The sequence below is a fragment of the Chlorocebus sabaeus genome, chromosome 21, assembly GCF_047675955.1.
Source record: "Chlorocebus sabaeus isolate Y175 chromosome 21, mChlSab1.0.hap1, whole genome shotgun sequence".
Taxonomy (NCBI): domain Eukaryota; kingdom Metazoa; phylum Chordata; class Mammalia; order Primates; family Cercopithecidae; genus Chlorocebus; species Chlorocebus sabaeus.
The window spans coordinates 31026482-31050085 of NC_132924.1; the positions used below are offsets into that span (position 1 = coordinate 31026482).

At 44.9% G+C, this 23604-nt stretch overlaps 1 protein-coding gene across 1 annotated transcript in view; it reads right to left on the minus strand.

Annotated features, from left to right (window-relative positions):
* The window catches only part of MINDY4 (MINDY lysine 48 deubiquitinase 4), a 131899-nt gene extending 108510 nt beyond the window's left edge, over positions 1–23389 (minus strand). The window contains exons 1-5 of the mRNA XM_007981706.3: positions 23231–23389; positions 16207–16326; positions 12582–12817; positions 8934–9177; positions 3244–3653 (exon numbers count right to left, since the gene is read on the minus strand). Of these exons, the coding sequence (XP_007979897.3) occupies positions 3244–3653; positions 8934–9177; positions 12582–12817; positions 16207–16326; positions 23231–23293 (1073 nt within the window). The 5' untranslated portion in view covers positions 23294–23389. The remainder of the gene's footprint in view (positions 1–3243; positions 3654–8933; positions 9178–12581; positions 12818–16206; positions 16327–23230) is intronic.
* Positions 23390–23604: the final 215 nt, after the last annotated feature.

A 23604-nucleotide genomic window follows, 5' to 3' on the forward strand; every position in this document is an offset into this window, starting at 1 on the left:
ACCCCACCAGTACGTCACCATCATCAAAGACCAAAGGCAGATAAAACCACAAAGATGGGGAAAAAGCAATGCAGAAAAGCTGGAAATTCAAAAAATCAGAGTGCATCTCCCCCTCCAAAGGAATCCAAGCATCTTTCGATATCAAAGGACACAGAATAAAAACAAAAACAAAAAATAAACCAGAAAATAGTCCCTTCAGCTCCTGGGGTCAGATCTGAGGAGTCAGAGTTAGGAGTGCCTGACTGCACAGATACTCACACCCCCTAACATCTCAGCAGGTTGCATCCTCCACCTGCTCCCTAACCCCACCTTTGCCCCTAGGTGTGACTTCCATGGATTTTCCTGAACCTGATATTTGGAGGACCTAAAAGAGCCCCAAGTAGCCCCTCTCCTCCAGCTTCCTTAGGATAGAGTAGTGGAGCTGGCTCTGTGCTAATGGCCAGCTCTGATGTCATCTCACTGTACTTTCCCATGCTTTAGAAGAATTATATGTGCACATGCGTTTCTCCCCTTGAGGAACTCACAGGACCTGGTACACACTAAGACTGAGACCCCTGTTTACCAAACTGAATTAAACAACAAGGGGAAGGGGGCACTGATGGAGGGGAGTTGGAAAGGGTAGGGGATGCAGATACATTTACCACTGGGATTACTTTGGCCCTGGTTTCAAATCAAGAGCACTATGTAGAGTTGTATAGTATGTGCACTACACAAAGACGCCTCACTGAGGGAGTGAGAGAGAGCCAAAATCCAGCCCATATTCCATTTGCCAGTCTGTGCACCCTTGGATCTGCATCCACCCAGAAATCTTGTCAGGTTCCTTGGATTCTCTGTGCCTCAGTTTCCTCATCTGTGAAATGGGGATAATAACTGCTGGGTTGAAGGATGCTTTTTCTCAACTCCCAGTGTTTTCTAGAAGTTTGAAGAGGGCTCTGCTAGTCTGGCCCACCTGGCCATTCTCCCCCTCTTTAATCACTCCACCCTAAGGGAGGAAGTGTGAATTATATAACTGATAAATTCCATAAAAAATAAAAGGCATTTAGGTTCAGCTTTGCCCTTTTTCCTCTTGGAAGTGGGCTGCTCTTCCACAGGCAGCCCCTCCCTACCATGTGTTATATGAGAATACCTACCCTGGGCCCACGATGGGAAGTTCACTTGAGCCCAGGAGTTCACGACCAGCCTGGGCAACATAACGAAACCCCGTCTCTAGAAAAAATACAAAGCATTAGCCAGGTGTGTGGAAATTAGTGCATCTGTGGTCCCAGGTACTTAAGAAACTAAGGTGGGAGGATCGCCTGAGCCCGGGAGGTCAAGGCTGCAGTGAGTTGTGATTACGCCACTGCGCTCCATCCTAAGTGACAGACTGAGACCCTGTCTCCAAAAAAAAAAAAAAAAAAAAAGCAAACCAAAGACATTTCCAAACAAAAACTAGAAAAAAAAATTAACATACCTGCTAAAAAAAAATACTAAAGGAAGTTATTCAAGTAAAAAGAAAATAAAAATGCCATAATTATTCCAACTAGAATAAAAAATTATCAGACTAGATTTAAAGTTCCAAATACATGCTGCTTATCAGAGATAAGCTTTAAATATATACTAGAAGGAAATCTCAGCAAATATCAAAGGATTGTAATCATAAATAATAATATATATAATTACATAAACAAAAATAATGTATAAACTATATATATAAACAAAAAAATACCCTAAATATATGAAATTAGTAGTACATGTCTAAATAACCCATGGGTTAAAAAAAAAAAGAAACCACAATGGGAATTACAAAATATATTAACTAAGTTATATGAATATTTAACATATTAACTTATGGAATACAGACAAAGCATTACTTTCAGAGAAATGTGCAGCTTTAAAAGATATTACAAAAGAAGAAGGCTGAGAATCAGTAAACTAGAAAATAATAGCAAATCAAACTCAAAGAGAATAGAATTAAGAAAATAATAAAAATAAGAGCAGAGGTCAATGAAATAGAAAACAAACATAAAGCCAAAAGTTTTCTTTGAGTATATTACACAAATGACAAATTCCTAGTGAGACCAGTTAAGAGAGAAAGCACATAAATTACCAATCTCAGGAATGAAACAGAGACATAACTATAGATCTTACAAACTTCAAAGTGATAATAAGAGGATAATATAATTATACAATTTTATACCAATAAATTAAAAACATATATATATATATAGTGGCCAAAGTCTTTGAAAAAATACAACTTGCCAAAACTTACACAAGAAGAAAGTTGAAATTCGAACTAAAAAGTTTTTAATTGAATATATAATTTAAACCTTTCAACCTAATGTACAGAAAATTTCTCCAGTAAATTCTCCCAAATATTTAAGAAAGAAATCACATCAATCTTATACTCACTCTTCAAGGGGATAGAAAAAGAGGGACCACTTCTAGCATAACCTAGGTATCAGCAACTGACAAAGCTGTTGCAAGAAAGGAAATATGCCCGCCAATCTCCTTCATAAACTTATACATAAAACCCCTACATGAAATATTAATAAGTCAAATCCAATGATATACAAAAAGATAACATATCATAGCCAAGTGGGATTTATTCTTAGAATGTAAGGTTGGTTTAACATTAAAAAAATCAATCAATGTAGGAATCATCAAGGTCTACTGTAAAGAATAAAAGTAAGCATAGGGTGAAAAATAAAATAAAATAGAAACAATGCCCTAAGGGATCCTTGTGGGAGCTGATTCATCACTGTATCTCTGGCTTCCCACAAGAAACTCTTAGCCACGTCTGCCTGGCCATGCTGCTGCAGGTATGTTTTGAGCCCATCTGCTAAAGCAAGCTTGTCCAACCCGCAGCCCACAAGCAGCCCAGGACGGCTTTGAATGCAGCCCAACACAAATTCATAAACTTTCTTAAAACATTGAGGTTTGTTTGCGATTTTTTTTAGCTCATCAACTATTGTTAGCGTATTTTATGTGTGGCCCAAGACAATTCTTCTTCCAATGTGGCCCAGGGAAGCCGAAGGGTTGGACACCCCTGTCTAGAGCATTCTTCAGCTTTCCAGGTGTGTGAGCTCTGGCTGAGTTTTCTTCCTGGTAGACCATAACAAACTCTGCCTTGCTGGTTACTTCGCAGGCTTGTTCTGAGAGACCAAGAAGCCTAAGAAGGCCCCTTGGGAGCCATTAGGGACTAGACAACATGTGAGAGGTGGAGTTTCTCTTTGAAAAGCCATCACCTTTGCATGGCACACTCACCTGACAGGTACGGGCTGGCTGCCCTGCCGTTTGAACGCTCTTTCCAGCCTCTCCTGGGTCATCCTGGAATTACCACCAGGCAAGTAGAGCTTCAAGGGCATCCTGTCCGCGTCTGTGCTGCCATCCACTGCTGGGCTGTCCTCAGAAAGATCTCTCAGCCTGGCCCTGTCCCGCGGGGGCAGCCCTTTGCTGGGCAGATGGGGAGGGCTGCTGGCAGTGGTCTTCCGCTTTTCTACGGTCAGTTCACTAAGCTGACCCAGAGAGGTCCTGGAGGAGGAACTGCTGCTCGAGGCCAGAATGTCCTGTTGGGTACGGACAAAGAGCTCAGGGACCTTCCGGCTCTCTTCTTGGGGTTGGGTGGAGCTGCTTGAGGGTGAGGACCGTCTCAGAGAGCGTCTGTGAAAAGAATCCTAAAGGGAGTAAGGACAAAAGCAGTGAGGACCCTTGAGGGGAGCTGGAAAACACAGATCCCACTTCAAGCATTTGCCCATGATGTGATGTCTCTCCCAGGAATGTGTTTTCCCACCCCTGACTCTTTCCCTTAAAATCCTGCCTGTTCTTTGAGGAGCTACTCAAATGCTCCCACCTCTGTGCTTTCAGTGATGCACGCCCTGCCTGCCGGAACCTCAGAGCAGGCCTGGGCCTTTCTCTCGCAGCCCCTACAGAGAGCAGGTTCATGCAGCATGTGAAGCCGTCACTCCAGTCTGCATTACCACCTACCAGCTGTGTCACCTGTGGCAGGCTGCTTAACTTCCCTGTCCCTGATTTCCTCACCTGTAATATAACCAGTCCACAATCCACTACCTGTCATTTCTAAATCCCAAAACCAGGCTGGGCATGGTGGTTCATGCCTGTAATCCTAGCACTTTGGGAGGCCAAGGCGGGTGGATCACTTGAGGCCAGGAATTCGAGACCAGCCTGGCCAACGTGGTGAAACCCCGTATCTACTAAAAATACAAAAAAATAGCCAGGCCTGGTGGTGCATGACTGTAATCTCAGCTACTCGGGAGGTGGAAGCAGGAGAACCACTTAAACCCAGAAGGCAGAGATCGCAGTGAGTCGAGATCGCATTACGGTACTTCAGCCTGGGCCAGCGAGACACCATCTAAAATAAATAAATAAATAAATCCCAAAACTTCTGAAAATGAAAGGTTTTTTAAAATCCTGTGGTAAATTCTTAACTGTTGTGAGGCTGTTTATAGTCTTTTTAAAATGTGAATATTCATTCTTACATGGAGTTGCTGAAATGGTCATGTTTTTTGCTTATGGGGTGCTACCACAAACCCTACAAAAGGCATTATGTGGTATGTGTCTCACGCACTGTACTTCCTTTCCAAATTTAAAAATATATATATATATATAAATTCCAAAAGACATCCAGCCCAAAGGTTTTGGACGAGTGATGAGGCACCTGTAGTACTTCTTTCCGACAAGACTGTAGGGAGGATGAAATGAGACCCGTGCAAGGCACTAGCACAGAGCCAGACGTACTGCAGCAGTCAGCAAACGCTCACTACTCCTACATGTATTTGCCCTGTGCCCACTTACATATGGTCTTAACCCCCTCCTGATGGCAGAGGTCATTCTTAATTTGCCTCTGGTGTTCACAGAGCACCCAGCTCAGCAGCGTATACCTAATAGGCACTCAAGATTTGCTTAGTGTTTGAAATGAAGGAATTCTAGAGGAGTCAATTGAAATATCCAAATATCCTCCCTTACCATCAAAGATTAGTGGAGGAAATGGGAACTCATGCTGTTATTAATGGGAGGGTGGGGAGACAAAGACAGACATACCAGGCTTTTCCTTGGTTTAAAATTCTGAATCTCTCAATATTTCCAGAAATAATCCAAGACCAAACAGTAAAGCCTGGGCTGGAATAAGGAAACCTTAATTTTGTAGTGTTCTGGCTAAGCAGACATTACTAAGCACTATAAACCTCCTCCCAAAGCCACTCAGGACATCCCCTGCACAAAGTGGGGAAGACATTAGTCACTATTCCCAAGGAGACTCAAACTTCTGGCTGAAGGGAGCTGGAGCTGCTGCAGGGAGTTCAGCCTCTTAAGTCATTCTTAAATACAGAAGTGATGTAGTAAAAATGATGAAATACCCAACAATCTTTGGCTCTTTTCTCCTGAGCAACCAATAAGTATGGCCAAGGTACTCAAAGGCCACAATGTCCCTTCTAGAGAATCTGGCGAAATTCTATAGCAACCCATCCTTCAATATCCTTTGCGGGTTTCAGATACCACCTCCCAAAACAATTACCAAAAGGAGAAGTTTGCAGCAATTGCCCTCGGCAGCGAAGCAGGTCCAAGCCATCTCCGTCACAGCACAGGTATAAAGGGGATCTCCACTGCACCCACTTGATGATCAGGACATCATACCGGTGAACCATGCTTCTCTGGTTCACTGGTCCTCATAGTAGTCCACCAACCCCTAAGAGTCCCTAGACCCTTTTAGGGAATTCAAAACTATTTTGATAGTAGTAAGATGACACAATTTGCCTTTTTCCACTGTGTTGACTTTGTGTACAAAGCAACAGTGGGAAAAACTGCTGGTCCCAGGTGCCTTTTTCCGCCATGCTGACTTTGTGCACAAAGCAACGGTGGGAAAAACTGCTGGTCCCAAGCACAAAACAAGGCAGTGGCACCAAACTCTACTAGTGCCCAAGGCCCTCTTTACCTGCACACTCACAGTGAAAATAGGTGAACAAAGTGCTGACTTCACTGAGGAATGTCCATGCTGACACATAAAAAGTATTCATTTTATGCCCTTAGACTCTCCAGCACACATCTCTTCAACACCCTGAGTGATACAGTGGGAGGGGCGTGCAGGCATTCCGCTGAGTGTGGAGGATGGCAGCTGGCACTGCACGACTGTTTAGGCTGCGAGTGAGCTTGCTGGTTTTTTCATGGAACCACTGACAGACAAACTATGGTTACTCAAGCGTGGGTATTTGGCAGGCATTTTCTTGAAAATCAATTGAGCCTGTCACCCCAAGGGAAACAAATGGTGTATTTTTGTCAGTGATAAAACACAAGCTGTCAGGTAAAAATTAGAATTTTGGAAAACTTCTAACTGCCACTGTGAGTTTGAGAGCTTTGCAATACTTAAAAACTTCTTGGATCAGCTGGGAGTGACATCAACAAATGAAATTCTTTGGTGCGATTTTCTTTTTGTCTAATGAGATGTGTCCACATTTGGAAGATCTATATAACTCAGTAACCAATATTTTCCAAATGACCAATATATCATGTTACTAAATCTTTCAGGGGTAAAAAATTCAAAGTGCAAGACATACCAAGGGAAATTGATAAGGTACAAAAAGTTCAATGATATGGTTTAAGATTTCACATTAAGAAACTACAACTTGTCTAGTTTCGGTGTAGCATCAAAAAAAAAAAAAAACCTCAGTTTTCTGAAAAGACTATTAAAATACTTTTCCCTTTTCCAACTGCTTATCTAGGTGAGGCCAGATTTTCTTCACACACTTCAACCAAAACACCATATTGCAACACGCTGGATGCAAAAGCAAATATGAGGCTTGAACTATCTACTACTAAACCAGACGTTAAAGAGATCTGCAAAAATATGTAAAACAATGCTACTCATCTCACTAATGTTTTGTTTTGAAAAATGTATTTTTTATTAAAATATATCATGTTACATGTAATAGGTTTACTACTGTTATTTTTAATGATTTTTGTAAGTAAATATTTTTAACTTCTCACTTTTAATTTCAAATACAGTAAATAGCAATAGACACACCTACATAAACAAAAGCTCTTTGCACTCCACAATAATTTTAAGAGTATAAAGACAGCCTGAGGCTAAAAGTCTAAGAACCACTGATGTAAATCTAAACTGTCACCCAGGCAGGGCTCCTTCCACAGTGTCCCCAGCAGATGGGTGACCTAACTTCCCTTTCACACAACTAGCTGAGTCCCTTTCAAAACAACCTTCTCCACTGCTGAAGTGGCTCTGACTAATGGAGGGCTCCTATACCAACCTCCATCCACTGGTGCCAGTTGTGCTGTCTGGAGCCACCAGACAAGGCTACACCACTCAACCCAACAATGGCGTCAGCAAGCACACACCACGCACTACAAAGAAACACAACAGTGTCCTGCTCTCAGGAGGCTTACAGACTAAGCTCAAGATTGCAAACAGAGTTTATCTCACATGGAGATAGGCTATTCCAACCTCCATATTCAAAGAAATCTCTTACTTTCTGCCAATCTCCCACAGGATTAAACATCTCCAAACCTTTTAATTTCCTCCAAACTGTTCACCATTCTAGCCCCTTTCCTCTGGACAGGGTTCAGTTTATGAATGTCCTTCTTCAACAAGAAGGCCTAGGATGGGGTATGACATCAAGGTGAGGTGTGGCCTGAACTACACAGTGGCGGGCAGGCTCTTCCTTGATCTGGACCCCAAGACTGCATGATCTCAAGAGCACTGAAATCCCAGAGCCCTAAGGGGCCTCAGACAGCTGGTCTAATAGAAGAGACTGCAGCCAAGAGAAATAAAAACCTTGACCAAAGATCCCACAAGATGGAGCCAGGGGCAGGGAGAGGACTCACTTCTTTCTGTCCTAATTCCAAATGAACTGAGAGAACAGTGCCAGCACCTACAGCCACATCTAAACATACAGCATGTAAGTGAGAGCGCAGGTGGACAGAGACACCTATTTTTTGTTGGCTCAGGCTCCCTGATTTGACTGACATGGCACTTTGAGTTTGGTGTTTACTTTTGCTTTGCTTTTCTGTTTGTTGTTTTACAAACTTCTTTTACATACGTCTCTGATTTGGTTTTGTCTCTCTGCCTAATGGAACTCTGCCATGGTCACCCTGTAAGGGAGACTATAAAGCAACAATGTGAAACTTTTAGAATCTTTTTTTGAAAGAGAAAAAAATAAAAGCAGAATAAATGAAACCATAAGGCTTTGGGGTTTTAGTCCCTTTTAATTATCAAGTTTCACATTTATTTTAAAAGATGCTCTCTGGTTTTTTTCTTATTTTTTTTTTTCTTCTTTCTTTTCTTTTTTCTTTTTTCTTTTTTTTTCACACAGGGTCTCACTCTTGCCCAGGCCAGAGTACAGTCACATGATCACAGCTCACTGTAGCTTCAACCTCCCAGGCTCAAGCAATCCTCCCCACTCAGCCTCCTAAGTAGCTAGGACTACAGATGCACACCACCACACCTGGCTAACTTTTTAATTTTTTGTAGAGATGGGGCGGTGGGACAAGTGTCTCCCTATGTTGTCCAGGCTCAATTCCTAGGCTCAAGCGATTCTTCCACCTCGGCCTCCCAAAGTGTTGGGATTACAGGCGTGAGCCACCACACTCAGCCTAAAGATGCTCTCTAAACCTGGATAGGTTCTCCACCCCTGAATTGCAAAGACAAAGCTGAGCAGGTATTCTCACCCAGCAGAGGAACAGAAAACCATGGCATCCACCTCACAGACAAAATGCGTAAGCTAAGGGCAGGAAAGGAGACCTGCTCAAGGTCTCATGGGTCATTGACAGTAGAGCCAGGGAGAAAACAGAGGCAGTGTACTTCCCACCCCACGCACAGGCCCTCTTCTTGGACTGTCCTGTGGGGTACCCCAAATAAACCCAGGATGCCTTAAGCCTGGCCCAGTCCTCAGCCTCCAGTCTCATAACAACAGAAAGAGCAATAGCCCCACCTGTGGGGAGCTGGCGATGGGCCCAGCCATCACGCCTTGCACAATCAGACCAGACTTTGGCCTGGAATTCTCTCCCATCCTCTTCACATCTAAGGAGGGCTCCGAGTGAAGCTTGTCCATCTTCTCCCACGCAGAAGCCAGCATAGGAGTTTCACCCGGAACCGTCTGCATGGGCTTACTTTTGTGTGGGGGCCTTTTAGATGATACAAAATTACCAAGTACATCTCCATCAAGATTGTCATGTCTGTGAAAAAGGAATATTTCCATTAAAACAGACTCCCCAGAAGGAATCAATAACAAAGATAGCAAATTCCACATTCAATGGGCACTCAAAGCAAGCCCATTAATAAGTCTATGATGACTTCTAACCAGCCAGTGCATTATCATGAAAGGCAAGGAACAGACAATACTCTGGTATCAGGGCAAGTCTGCCCTACAAAATAAGGCCAGTAAACAAGCAAACAAATTCAGAGATGATGATCCATAACAGGACTCCTCAAGTCCTTAAGACTAAAGGGCATCCTTAGTCTTCCAGACCTGAATGACTAAGGAAGACTACAATCTTTCAGTACAGTCATGGGGTATGTGAAGCCCGGCCTTGCCGCACACCACTGAGAGGCTTGGAGAAGATCCACAGCAAACTTGGCATTCCCCGCTGTTCAGCTAAACCTGGAGTCGGGTGTGCTAATGGCTGTGTGTGTGTGTGTGTTAGAGAGAGAGAGAGGAAGGAAGAGAGCAAAAAAGAACAAAAGAAGGTGAGAGACCGTGAGAATAAGCACAGACTCAGAAAGAACAAGAGAGAGAGCCCACAAGACAAAGCGAGGGACCCAGGCAAAGGGGAATCTTACCTCTTATCACCCAGAAGCCAGCACTCCTGTGACACAGGCTCAGCTATTTTCTACTACTGGGCTCTGCCATAAATGGGTACGGCCCCCTACCCTATGCCAAGCTGCTTACCAGGCACTGGGTCACATGCGGGAGGGCAATCGTGTGTGCTGAGATTGGGGCATGTCAAGCAGAGGAAGGGACTGGAACCAGCCTGGGGAAATCCCGAAGGGCTCCCAGAGAAGGCAGCACCTGAGTCTGAGAGAATCAGGCAGCAAGAGGTCCCCAGCAGAAGGCCCAGCCCCAGCACACAGGCCTCTAAGACAGAATGTGCTCAGGGGAGCAGCCGGGGCTGGTCAGGAATGGGGTTCTGCATGGTATTCTAAGGAGTTTACCCTGAAAGCTGCAGGGAATGTCCGAAGCCCTTCGGCAGGGGAGTGGCATGGCCAGACTCCTTTCGTGGAAAGCTCACACTACCTTAGGGCAAGGGTGGATTTGAGGGGAAGATCACTAGAGGCCTGGAGACCAGGGAGGGGCTGTAGGAGTTAACCAGGAAAAGAGGATGGGAGTGTGAATTGAGGCCCTCGCCGGTGGGCAGAGAAAGGAGGAAAGAAGGAAAGTGCCTACTATCACTCTGGGTGAAGAGCTCACAGGACTCACAGATGCAGAAGATGATAGACAAGGAAGAGGCAAGAACACCCACATTTTTGGCTTGGGTAACTGGGTAGGACTCAGGAGCTTCAACTTCCTAGTTGCTTTTTTATTGTATCAGAAGTATTTCACTTCCCAGCCAGGCAGTAAGTACCTTGGAGGAAGAGCTTCTTCATAGCCCCTTACGACCCTGCACCTCCGAATCCTTGTGCTAATTGCTCGTCATGGTCCCACCTTTTGGCAGCTTGACACCCATGCCCTGAGCTTCAGCGACCCTCAGGAAAGGAAATGCTTTTCAATGGAGCCAGAAGACAGCACCCATTCCCAGGAAGTTAAGCTCACTACTGGGGACTGCAGTGCCTTAAGGTCGTAATTTAATGTCATTGTTTTCCAGATAATAGAGGTTCAATCAAGAATGCCAATTCATTTTCTTCCTAAGATTTTTTAAAGAGTTTATTTTTCAGATTTTTCCCATCTCTACAGTGTTTTGTTGCCTTTTGGAATACCAATACCATACCCCTGTTTTTAAGAAAATCAAATAAAGCAAGTGCTTGAACCTTAAAACCATGGAATTTAAAATAAACACAGTGAATCGTAACCACTCTCCATCACAAAGTAGTCCACTCTGACAGCAACAGGATAATAACAGTACTTCACAGCAGAGATTTTGAAAACACAGAGTGTGGGAAGCTGAACAGTGACCCCCCCAAAGATATTCACATCCTTATCCCTGGCATCTATTAATCCATTTATGCCGGAGGTTGCAATTTTTTGAATTTTTGCATTAGTGAAAAATCAGACCTTGGTGATGACCTTGAGCAGGAGGATATAAATAACTCCCACATGCTTAGTGTTCCAATAATGGAACACTAGGCATAAGTGGGTTAACCCACTTATGGTTAACTACATAAGTGGGTTAGCTACACAGTAAAAGGGATTTTACAGATGGGATTAAATTAAGAGTCGTAAAATGGGATTATCTGGTGGACCCAATGTAATTACAGGGGTCCTTCTTAAAAGGAGACAAGAGAATCAAAGGTAGTAGTAAAGTTAGCAGATGTAACAACACAAGCAGAGGCTGGAGCGATGTGCTTTAAAATGGAAGAAGGGGCCAAGAGTCAAGAACATAGGTGGCCTCCAGAAGCTAAAAAAGAGAATAAAAGGGATTTTCCCCTCAGAACCTCCAGACAGAACCAGGCCTGCTAACACTTTGCCTTTAGCCTAGTGAGACTGATTTTACACTTCTGACCTGCAAGAGAATAAATTGGTACACTTCTGACCTGTAAGAGAATAAATTGGTATTGCTTTAACTACTGTGAGGATTAAATTTTATATGCCAATGTGGCTAGGCTGTGGTACCCAGTTGTTTAGTCAAATATCAATCTAGCTGTTGCTGTGAAGGTATTTTGTAAATGTGATTAACATTTACAATCAGTTGACTTTAAGTAAGGCAGATTATCCTCAGTGGTGTGGGTGGGCCACACCCCATCAGGTGAAGGCCTTAAAAGCAAAATCTGATGTTTCTCAAAGAAGAAATTCTTTCTCAAGATTGTAACATGAAAATCCTGTCTGAGTTTCCAGATTTCCAGCCTGCCCTACAGATTTCAGACTTACCAGCCTTTACAGTCCCATCAGCCAACTCCTTAAAATAAACTTTTTTTTTTTCCTTTTTTAAGAGACAGGGTCTCACTCCATCTCCCAAGCTAGTATGCAGTGGTGTGATCATAACTCACGGCAACCTTGAACTCCAGGGCTCAGATGATCTTCCCGCCTCAGCCTCCTGAGTAGCTGGGACTGTACATGCACACTGCCACCCCTAGCTAATTTTTTTTAAGTTTTTGTAGAGACAGGGTCTCTCTATGTTATCCAGGCTGAACTTGAACTCCCAGCCTCAAATGATCCTCCTGCCTTGGCCTCCCAAAGTGCTGGGATTACAGGTGTGAGCCACTGCACCTGGCCAAACTTCTCTGTATACATACATACAGGTACCTATGCATATAGATACATGCACGCACACATACACACACACACACACACACACACACATACACATAGGGAGACCATATTGATTCTGTTCCTCTGGAGAATACTGACTGAAACAGCCATGAAGTACATAGTAATTTGTTATAGCAGCAATAGGAAACTAATAAACAGAATAATGAGAAAAGATACCTGGCTTTGCTTGTTTCTGACAATGATGTTCTCCATCCTGCATCTTCATCTGAAAGGTCATATATATTTACCAGTGTAGTCTCTGAGCATCTCGATGGCACTTTGTTATTTTTCTTTGGAACTGAGAGTGCAGGGATTGGGGTATCTTGAGTGAAATTGTTAGCCGTATTTCCAAAGTGATCCAGAAAGTATCTGGTGATGAGTTCAAGACTTGTTTTTAGAGGATTTTCCTTTGCCTATCATTGGGAGAGAAAAAAAAAATCATTAATTTGTATACAGCTTCACGGAAGAGTGGAAAAAACAACTATTCCACTTCTTTGAGTAAGTTTATCAACTTCTCACTCATTCATACAAGCTTTCAGCTAACATTTACTGGCCACATATTATATATGTCAGGTACTATGTTGGGTAGGGACACAGAGACAAAAACAAAATCTCTACCCTAAAAGAACTAGCATCCAGTGCATGAGACAGGTGATTCAATAAACAACTAGAATAAAATGTGATAGGAATAGAGGCATGCCCAAGCAAATTTCCTCTTGGTTTTTTGCTCCAAGGAATAACTTTATAAAATATATATCCCTTCATTTAACAAACAGAGTCTGTAGGGAACACTAACCCTATAGATTCGTAAGTATTTGGGGCCTGAATATTTTTTTAGCTTGTAAGCTCTGCATCTAACACTGAAACCAGCGACGACAGAGACAACTGAATAGAAGGTTAACGTGAAGAGCACAGAGAAGCAGTCAGGACCGACTCACTTTACACCCCAACCTTAAAAACAAAAGGCAAATGAAAGTCTTCAGTAGTAGGTTTTGGAATTAAACGATACCAGTATTTTCCAGCCCCGCCTATACCAAATATTCCCTTTGGACGTTTTTTAAAAATACAGATTCTCACACCCCACTGACACTTACTACGCCAGAACAGCAAAGATTTAAATTCCCGTGAGTAATTTGGATAGACACAGCTATTCGTGCAACAATATGCAGGCTGGCCTCAGGGACCCAGCCATGTGTCAGTCCCCAAGCCACTCGCCCAGTAACACCCAGGTCCTGCCGAGCCGTGGCTAGACATGGGGCACTCTGTGATTTCGCAGACTAGCAAGGCACCTATCAAGGAGCCTAGCAGAGCAGGCCCTCGAGGCATGCCAAGTCCTCCGCCTTCCTAGTCCTCTCATCCATGCAGCAGGACTCCGGGACTAACACCCACAGCCCATAGACTACGACCAAACTCAACAGATTCATCAGACAAAACCCGGGACAGTTTTACTATTTTTTTCAGTAAGAGATACAAACAAAAACGATTTTGTCTAAGATTAAACGAAGCTTACAATAAAGAGAGTTAGGGGAAAGATACTATATTTATTGTAGCTTCTTGCTTTTTCTCTCAATAAGAGAGACTTAAGCCCCTGAATTGCCTGATTATCCCTTAAGATTTTTCACATCACTTGGCTCACAGCAGACACAGCCTTTATATGAATCTAGATATTGTTTTTCAAGATCTCAATTTACATAGGCATTTTTATCTATCCTATACGTAATAGGTTAAAACAAGTTACTGGAAATATTAACATTAAATTGCAGGGTTTTCCTAGAATCAGGCTAGCTCTGTGCTGAATGAATGTCAAAATTATTATGTAATAGATAGACTAATGCGTAATTTTCCTGTAAAATATACACTCCAATTCACTGTATAACAGCTAATAACTGCTGTATAAATCAGGGCACTTATCGGTATCTCATGAAAATATCTTAAGTATCTTAAACTAACAACTACTTTAGGGAGACTATATTACAATGAGGGAATAAAAATAGCTTCAATGTCAAGGACACTTTTGGGAAATTAGGTAAGGTACATTTATGTTAAAAGCCCAATGTGACCAGAATGGTTAACTGAATTTTCTGGGTAGCTGTCCCATTCTCTGTGCAAAATTCTCCTAAAGTGTACAGTCCACTCTCCTGCCTTAGAATACAGCAGATGGAGGATTGCAGAGCATCTGCTGCCTGGGTCACCAGTCTTTCCACAGGACTTACAAAGTACTTGCTACAGGACAGGAGATACAGGTGCCTGCATGTTACCCCATGACCCAGAGGACAAAGGCCTTCTATATGATGTCTTTACTGAGCCTGAGAGACTTCACCTGGCTGCCAATGCCTACTTCTCCTCAAAGGGGAGCACGACAATTTCTAGCAAACTGAGTGCTCCTGTAGGTGCCAGTTGTTTTTAGTTTATATGTTTGCCTGAAATTCCATCCTTCACTTTATTGAGAGATGCCTGACCTAGGTTCCTCCCTGGCCTATGACGTGTATTTGCATAGTTTTCAAGTGGTTCAGCGGATCCTCTGGGTGTCTCAAAAAATAGCCTTGGTCCTACCACCATACAAATTCAAACTGCTAAAGTCCATTTGAAAAAATCACTCCTACAATAGGACGGGGAATCAAAACACCTGGTTCTAGCCTCATCCCTACCTGGTAACTGACTGTGAGACCTTGGATAGCCAACTCTCTCTGGCTCACAGCTCCCTCCTGAGAGGAGGGAATTCATCAGTGGTTTAAAGTTGGACCCTGAGAGGCTAGCCGAGAAAGCAAGACCTCCTTTTCTCAACTTCAAATAGAGCATTTTCCCTTCTTGGCTTTGCATATTGGACTTCCACATGAGATATCACTTTACTGCTTTTTTAAAAAATTGTGATAAATGCTGAACTGTATCATTTTCTTTTTGACTCTGACACTATGCCCAACCACAAGGCAAGATTTGCTGGATAGCCCACTCTTTTTCTGTCTTCATAACAGATTTTAAAAATTAAGTAGAAAGTGTAGCTTCATTCATTTGTATAGTCATTCATTTATTCCACAAATATATACTGACTATTCACTATGCCATCGGACAACACTTTATGTATGGGGATATAATAGTGAACAAAAAAGACTGCATTTCTGGCTTCTGCTATGTCCAAGGTATTGGAGGAGGCAGATACTAATTTTAAAATCACATAAATATTCTATTGCCAATGTGATAAACACAAAAACAGGAAAACTATTATAGGGGGCCATGAAAGCCTGTAATAGCAGGTTGGGGAGATCAAGTATGGGGGACCAGAGATTTCTTTCCGCCCCAGAAAACGCGGTTCCATTTGCTTTCCCAACTCTAATGCACCTGGGTTAGCTGAACTCAATTCCCTCCTCTACCTAAATTATATGTCACAGGAGACTCAAGACTAAGGTATTACTCAGAACTGAAGAAGGAAACTCTTACACAAGCAGGGAATGGAAAATTTTAGTATAACTGGATACGATATTCTTAAGTACAGTCTTACTAAAAATAGCCTTGTGTGGGGAGGCGGGAGCACAGAGAATAACTGTGGGAGGCTCAGCACTGCCACAGGCTCTGTTCAAAATGAGCTCAACAACCACACACACACACAACACGCCAATGGGCGACACCAGCTGACCGAGGTGGAAAACCCACTCCTACTGGGGATCTGTCTCCGTTTCTCTCTGACCGCAAGTGTGGCAGGACAAGAGCGCCTCAAGCCTCTCCTGTCACTGGCAGGGTCCGTGAGTGCTCTGGCAGCGCCAAACTCAGTTCCAAGACTCCACACCACACCTTAGAAAGCACATACCTTGTTCTCCTTATAGAGAAATTCGAGATGCAAAACCTTTCGAAGATCATTTCTGTTGTTTATGCTGAGGTCAGAGCGTGGGCGTTCCTGGTCCATGGTCACACATGTCTTCTTTAAGCCCTGAGGGAAGAAATCTGAATCGCTGTTTACCATCTTAAATCAAAGTCCGTTCTCATAAAGCACAAGCAAAAGATTCCTGATGTGCACCAAGATAATTCTCATATAACCTTTACACTTGACATCACCTCTGCAATTATCAATGTTATTCTGATTCTTAGAACAGCCCCATGGGCTAAGTGAAGGCTGAAGTTTTCAGGCCATTTCACAGATAAGGAGTGAGTTCAGGACTCGCGCACAGGAGTCCTGGGTTTGGTCCTAGATTTGGAATCACAGTATATGAAGCTTTAAAAACAAATGAAAGAAAAAACATAAACAAAAGGCTAATACTCATTCCCTTCACTCTCAGATGGGGAAACCAGGAGACAGGGTTGACTTGCCCAAGGTAACACAATGGAATCACATCACAGGTGGGGGTTGTAACCATCCCAGTCTGTGAGTCCATGACTCTGGGACCCAGGCCCATGGGAAGCTCTCGGTAAATGTCTGCTAAGTCACCAGCAAAGCCACTTTCCATCATCCCACCCTGAACTGCCAGAAGATCAAGGTTCAAGGCCCAGCTGAGACATGCTCTAGCAGTGGAAAATCTGGGGTTGGGAAAGTGAGGGTCCTGTTTGCAAGTGCCTGGCTTCTCCATCTGAAAAACAACCACAACTTTCTGTCCACCCCACTGGGCCATGGTGATTGTCAAATGGCTGGAGGCTGAGAACATGCCTCACCAACAGCTCAGCCTGGTGTTAGTGGTGCTCCTTGTTCTTAATGGATTCCAGACCCCCAGTGCTACATAGGCTTCAGCTTCTCTCAGAGTCTTTGTGTTCAGAATTTTACAGAGGCTCTAGCTGCTGGGGAAACACGACAAAACCCACGCCCACGATGAATTTAGGTAAGAAGGTCAATTTGGGAATCTAAAAGTAAGAACACAACCTTGAAACAAAGAGAAGAAAGAGGAGGCCGTAGGGAAGGGAAATGGAAAGAAATGGATACATGTGTCGGAAAAAAGGTGGCTTAGGTGCATCAGGAAGAGTCCGTTTGAAGGAGAGGTGGGGTTCAAAACCAACCATCCGCATTTCATCTGGGCTTAACCTTGGCTTTCCTTCCAGTCAAAGTGATATGGAACATGCTATAACGAGGGTCTTTCTCTGACGGATAATTCTTTATGTTTGTCAACAGTTCAAATCAGCAAGCCCTGGCACATTTAACAAACCCCACCCCCGCCCCGGCTCTAGAGTGTGATGCACACCAGCATTTGAAAACTACTGGGGGCCTGGGCATGGTGCCATAGACCTGCAGTCCCAGAACTTTGAGAGGCCGAGGCAGGAGGAATCCTTGAGCTCAGGACTTCAAGGCCACAGTGAGCTATGACTACACCACTGCACTCCATCCTGGATGAAAGAGTGAGATCCTGTCTCTAAAAAAAAAAAGAAAGAAAGAAAGAAGAAAAGCAAAGAAAAGAAAAAAGAAATGAAAAGAGAAAAGAAAAGAAAAGAAAAGAAATACCATTGGGGTAGAGGACAAGGGTGCCCTTGGGGGTCAGTCAGTCCTCAGTCCCATCCAGCCCACTCAAACCTCATTCGCCCAACAAACACCTGTCATGCACCTCCTATATGCCAGGCTCTGGTCTAGATGCAGGAGAGACAGAAGGAATAGGAGCTGATGTTCTGTTGGGAAAGCAGACCATAAATGTATGGTATGGCAGCTGCTAATACATACTACTAGGGAGACAAAGCAGGGAGAGGGAAGATAAGGACGAAAGTCACTCTTTTAGATGGTCAGCTATTTGTTCAGCATCATCCACATGCTCACTCCTGTCCCAGGTTCCCTATCTGTGAAACAAAGGGAACAGACCACTAGTCCATAAGTCCAGTTGCTAGAGGCAGAGCAGTGAACAGATGGAAGTCCCAGTCCTCAGGGAACTTGCACTCTACAGGGGGAGAGACAACAAGTATAGTATGATATGGGGAAAAAACATACAAAATAGGATAAGGAGACAGAGAGAGCAAGGGTGGGTGTGGGGATGGGCTGCTACTTTATCAAAGGTGGTCAGGAAAGCCATCATTGATTGATGAAGGAATCAAAAGAGCAGGCCACACAGACACTTGGGAGAAAAGTGTTCCAGGCAAGGAATAGCAAGTGCAAAGGCCCTGAGCCAGTTGCAAAAGGCCAGTGTATCTAGAGCTGCACGGCAGGGGAAAGGAGGTAAGGAAGTCAGAAGTCACCCAGAGACTCATAAGGAAAGACCTTGTGGGCTTTTGTGAAATGGGAAGGCTACTATTTCGAACCGACATATTTTTGAAAGATCACTTGGCTGCTAGGTTGAAAATAAACTGTAGGAGGCAGAAGATTAAGGAGAAATCATTTAGGAGGCTATTGAACAATCCACAACTCACATGAAACACAGGGGTGGCTTAGAGCAAGGTGTTTGCAACAGAAGTGGTAAGAAGTGGCTACATTCTGTATGTGCTCTGATGACAAAGCCAACAGATTTGCTGATGGACTGGATATGAGGTGCACAAGAAAGGAAAAAGCCAAGAATAATTCCAAAGTTTCTGGCCTAGGTAATTAGAAGGACAGAGATGCCATTTATTCCAATCGGCACAGTTGTAGGAAGAACAGGAAATCAGAAATTTAGTTTTGGACACTATGATAAATATATATTTTTTCTTTGTCCCAGGTTCCCGGCACATAGATTCTAAAACCCTTGGAATCTCCAGGATGATAAGAATGTCTTCTGTATCCTTATGTGATGACTAGTGGCTGGGGACCCCTAGATGGCTTCAGGATAGGGGCTGGTCACCAGAAAGAGCAAACCTTGATTAGAGGGCTAGAACTTTCAGCCCTACCTCCCAACCTCCCAGAGAGGGAAGAGGAGCTATAGATTGAGCTAACCACCAATGGTCAATGATTTAACCAAACATTCCTATATAACAGAATCGACATAAAATCTCCTGAATGATGGGGTTCAGGGAGTTCCCAGGTTGGTGCTGGGAGGACAGCGTGCTGAAGAGTGCATGGAAGTTCCAAGACCCTCCACCCATACCTTGCCCTATGCATCTCTTCTATCTGGCTGTTCCTGAATTGTGTCCTTTATAGTAAACTGGTAAATGTAAGTAAAATGTTTCTCCGAGTTCTGTGAGCCATTCTACCACATTATTAAAACTGTGGAGGGGGTTGTGGGAACCATCAATTTATAGCTAGTTGGTCAGAAGTTCAGGTGGCAACTTGGGACTTCTGAATGTCATCTGAAGTGAGGGCAGTCATGAGCCTGAGACCTTAACCTGCAGGGTCTGCACTAACTATAGGTAGTGTCAGGACTGAATTGAATTGTACAACACCCAGCTGGTGTCTAGAGAGTTGGAGACTTAGTTTGTATGGAGGAAAAATCCCCCACACGATTGATGTCTGAAGTGTAAGCAGAAACACTATCAGAGACATGTTGAGATGCTTGTTAGCCATCCCAGCAGATACGTAGAATAGGCAGTTGGAAGAATTCAAGAGTTCAGGGAGAGGTCTCAGCTAGAGATAGACATTTGGGAATTGTTAGCATATAGATGGTATGGGAATCCACAAGACTGGCTGAGATGTCTTGAGAGTGAATAGACGGGAGAAGAGAAGAGAGCCATAAACTGAGTCCTTGAGCTCACCAGAGTGCACAGGACAGGGAAACGAGGGGCACCAGCAAAGACGTTGAAGGGAGCACCCAGAGGAGTAGGAGGAAAGCTAAGAGGGACAGTCTCCTAGAAGACAAGCAGAAGGACACAATCAACTGTGACAAACATAATCATTAGATCAAGAAGGGCAAGGACTAAAATTCCCAGGTTAATAATGGCCCTAACAAGAGCTATTTCCATGGAATGGTGGGGACAAAAGTCTGATTAGAATGGGTTTGTTTGAGAAAGCAGAGAAAAGAATTAAAATGAGTAGACACAGCTCCTTTCTATATAAAGGGAGGAAATAATAAACCAGTAGCTGGGGTTTGGGGGTCAAGATGGGATTCTGCAGGAGCACAACGTATATGTGCTGATAGGAGTAACCTAGTAGAGGAGGGAAATGCATGGTGCAGGAGACAGCGACATCCCTGAGCACACAAGAGGGGGCGTGCACACGTGGAGGGGCGGGCCTAACCAGGGGTGTGGAGAATTCATCCACAGGAACACCAGAGAGAGCAGAGTGAATGGTGCAGACCCAGGAAGGTGAGCAACTGTGGTAGTGGGAGCCTGTTGGACTTCTCTCGTGACTTCTGTTTTCTCAGCGAAATTAGATGGGGAAGGAGCTTTGAGGTTTGAGGAGAAAGAAGGTATGAAATGGTCACCCAGGATTTGAGAGAGTAAACAGGCTGGAGAGTTGCAACCAGGTGGGCAGACATCCATAAGGTACCACAAGGGTGAGCGGTCATGGATTTAGAGTGACACCATCAACATGGTGGTGTGTGTTTCTCTCCAATCCCATTCAGCTCTATGGGTACAAGTGTGCAGCAGGGCGAGTGGAATTTTACTGTCAGAAGAGAATGATGAAGGGAGAGAAGGGCAAAAGAGTTGTGCTTGTTATGGAGGGTGCAATTATAACGATGGGTGGGTGAGAAGTAGGCGGTAGGCCCAAGGGACTGTGAACAGTTGGCAGGAACAATGCAATATAGATGTGGTGAGGCTGGAGAAGAGTTTATGTGGGGCTATGAAGGGGGACAAGCCGGAAACTTTGACAGGTGGGAAGCTTGGAATTGAGATTACAGAAAGGGCGCAGTACTGGTAACGCAGTACTGGTAATGACAAGCCCAGCTCATGACCATGGGGCAGGGTGGCAGAGGGAGGATGGCACAGTCACTGCAAGAGTGGAGCCACAGACCCAAGAGGCTGGGGCAGCAGAAGAGTCACCTCAGTGGACCCTGCCATCTCCAGGAAACTATCATGACTCTCCCTGAGGGCAGACCACACTTGGTGACTTCAAGTAGCCCAAAGTGGCTGGAGGGTAGAGGGCAGAGCAAGCAATCATGGAAGATGAAGTCTGAGGGTAGCCAGAGTCAAGTCATGGAGAGACTTGAAGTCTAATTATCATGGGAAGCCAGTAGACGGGTTTGAGCAGGGGAATTACATGGTCTGACCTGCTCACCCTGGGCAAGTTTCTTAGCCTCCTGGTCTCACGATAATTTTATGTGAAAGGGAATCCTTATACCTATCTTTCAGGACTGTTATGAGAATCTGAGACAACAAACCAGCACCTTCTAGGTACCAGGCACCAAGGTGGCAGCTCTCTTGCTTACGACTGCTGGGTGCAATGACTGCCTGCACAAAACCTTGTGGGGAGCACATGGTCTCTCCTGGAGCAGAAGGCGATGAGAAAGCAGAATGCCTGGGCTGCAGCCCCAGCTCACCATGACCTTCTGAGTAACTGTGCGCAACTCCTCTCTACTCTTAGGGCTTTAGTGTGCCCAGATAAAACATGGGAGGGAGAGGCGACCTTGGCCATGTCAAGTCGGGGGTCGGAGAGAGGGATGTGGGAGAGGCTGGAAATGAGATTGAGATGGTAAGCTGGGGTCAAGCTACAGGGCAGGCTTGGATGTCAGTGAGGACACTGGACTTCATTTGTACTCAAGAAAGAACCTGAGGAAGCCCTCTCTTAAGAGTTTTGTTCAGTGACCCAGACTTGAAAAAAATGATGGTAACAGTCAGCTTCCCAGGGTGTGTCAATTGATATCCAACATGCAGCCAGGACTTGGTGATAGCAGGTCAATTAGCCATAAAAACAGGGCAGATGCGACAAAGCCAAATGCATCTAAAATTTTTTCAAATAAAAATAAATCATAAAAAACACACAAAGATGCTTTCCAAACAGGTGCAGTTCAGAGACACCTGTTTGGTGTCAGAGACAGTGAGGGTGGGAGGAGGTATAAAGTTGAACACCTACGTGCACATGGTATCTATATGTCAAATCCAATGCTTGGGAGCTGCCCAAATGTTATTATTAATCCTCATTATAAATCTGCAAAAGGCAGGTCTTATTTTCGTGTTTTACAGATAACGAAATTGAGGCCTTGAGTAAAGTACTCAGGTTCACACTGCAAACTAGTAGCAAATATTTAAACCCTCTCCATCTGACTTCAAAGTCCTTCCCCTTTCCTCCATTCAAAAAATTACCTGTATGAGTTTTCATACCAGACAAGTGTCCATCGCCCCAGCCCAGTATGACATTGCAAGGGTAGACAAAACACACAGACTGCAGCCCTCAGTCACCACGTGTTGAAAGAACTGATGTATGTCCCCCTCCACTACCACGCCTAAGACCCCCTGGCAAGCTCCTTCCCCACGGAGGTCCCCATCTCCACCCCGAGACCGGATGACAGCTAAGGACCTTCCAAGCTCGTGAGCGCTGCAGAAACTCTCCTGGGACAAGACAATAGGAAAACTTACAAACATTAAAGCAACCACTGGAATTCCCACTGTTGACTAAAATGACTAGGGCTTGACCGTCAAGAAATTTTCTGGGCCTTTGGGGTTCCCTCTGAGGAGAAGTTCTTTCCGAGTGGGGACCCTGACTTGCGTGGGTCGCGCACGGAGGCCGGCAGCCAGGCTGGGGCGCAGGCCTGCCCGCTGTGAGCCCGCGCTAGGATTGCTTGGCGCGGTCCCGGATCCCCCTTCCCAGCTGCCGCCTCCCCGGAGCGCGGATTCCCCCGGAGGGCAGCGGACCGGCTCAAACCCTGCCTTGCGGAAGCGCCCGCTGACGACGGCAGAAACGCCTTGTGGGAAATGTAGTTTCCCCTGTCCCGGGAAAGCGGCGCTCTTCTGGGGCATCTTTGGAGCAGACAGAAGGCAGGGAACGGGCGTCCTCCCAGAAGGTGCAAAGCCTTCAGGGGAGACCCCGATGATCCCCCCAAATTAGAGCCACTTCCCGGGTTTTGGAGGGGGCGAGCCGTTACCTTTCTGCTGAGGAACTCTCTGACCAAGGAGGCGGCCACCTCCTCCACGAAGAGGGTGTCCATGGCACTGGCTCTGGCTGTGGCTCTGCCCACTAGGCCCACGCCGGGCCGCAGCACCCGGCTGCTGGGTAGGTCGGGCGCAGTATGGCCGCGTTGCCGTGGCGACGGCGGCGTCGGCGCTGCGAGAACTCCTCCCCTTCCCTGGGGACTGCTGGCTGGGGCGGGAGGGAAGGGGTGGAGCGTCCTGCAAACTCGTGTCTCAGAGAGGGAGGCCGCAGCCAGGACGCCCCGGTGTCGCCCAGGACACCACGGGCTCCGGGCTCGGGGCCTCACTCTGACCCTGGCCCTGGTCGTCCGAGAGGCCTAGGGCGAAT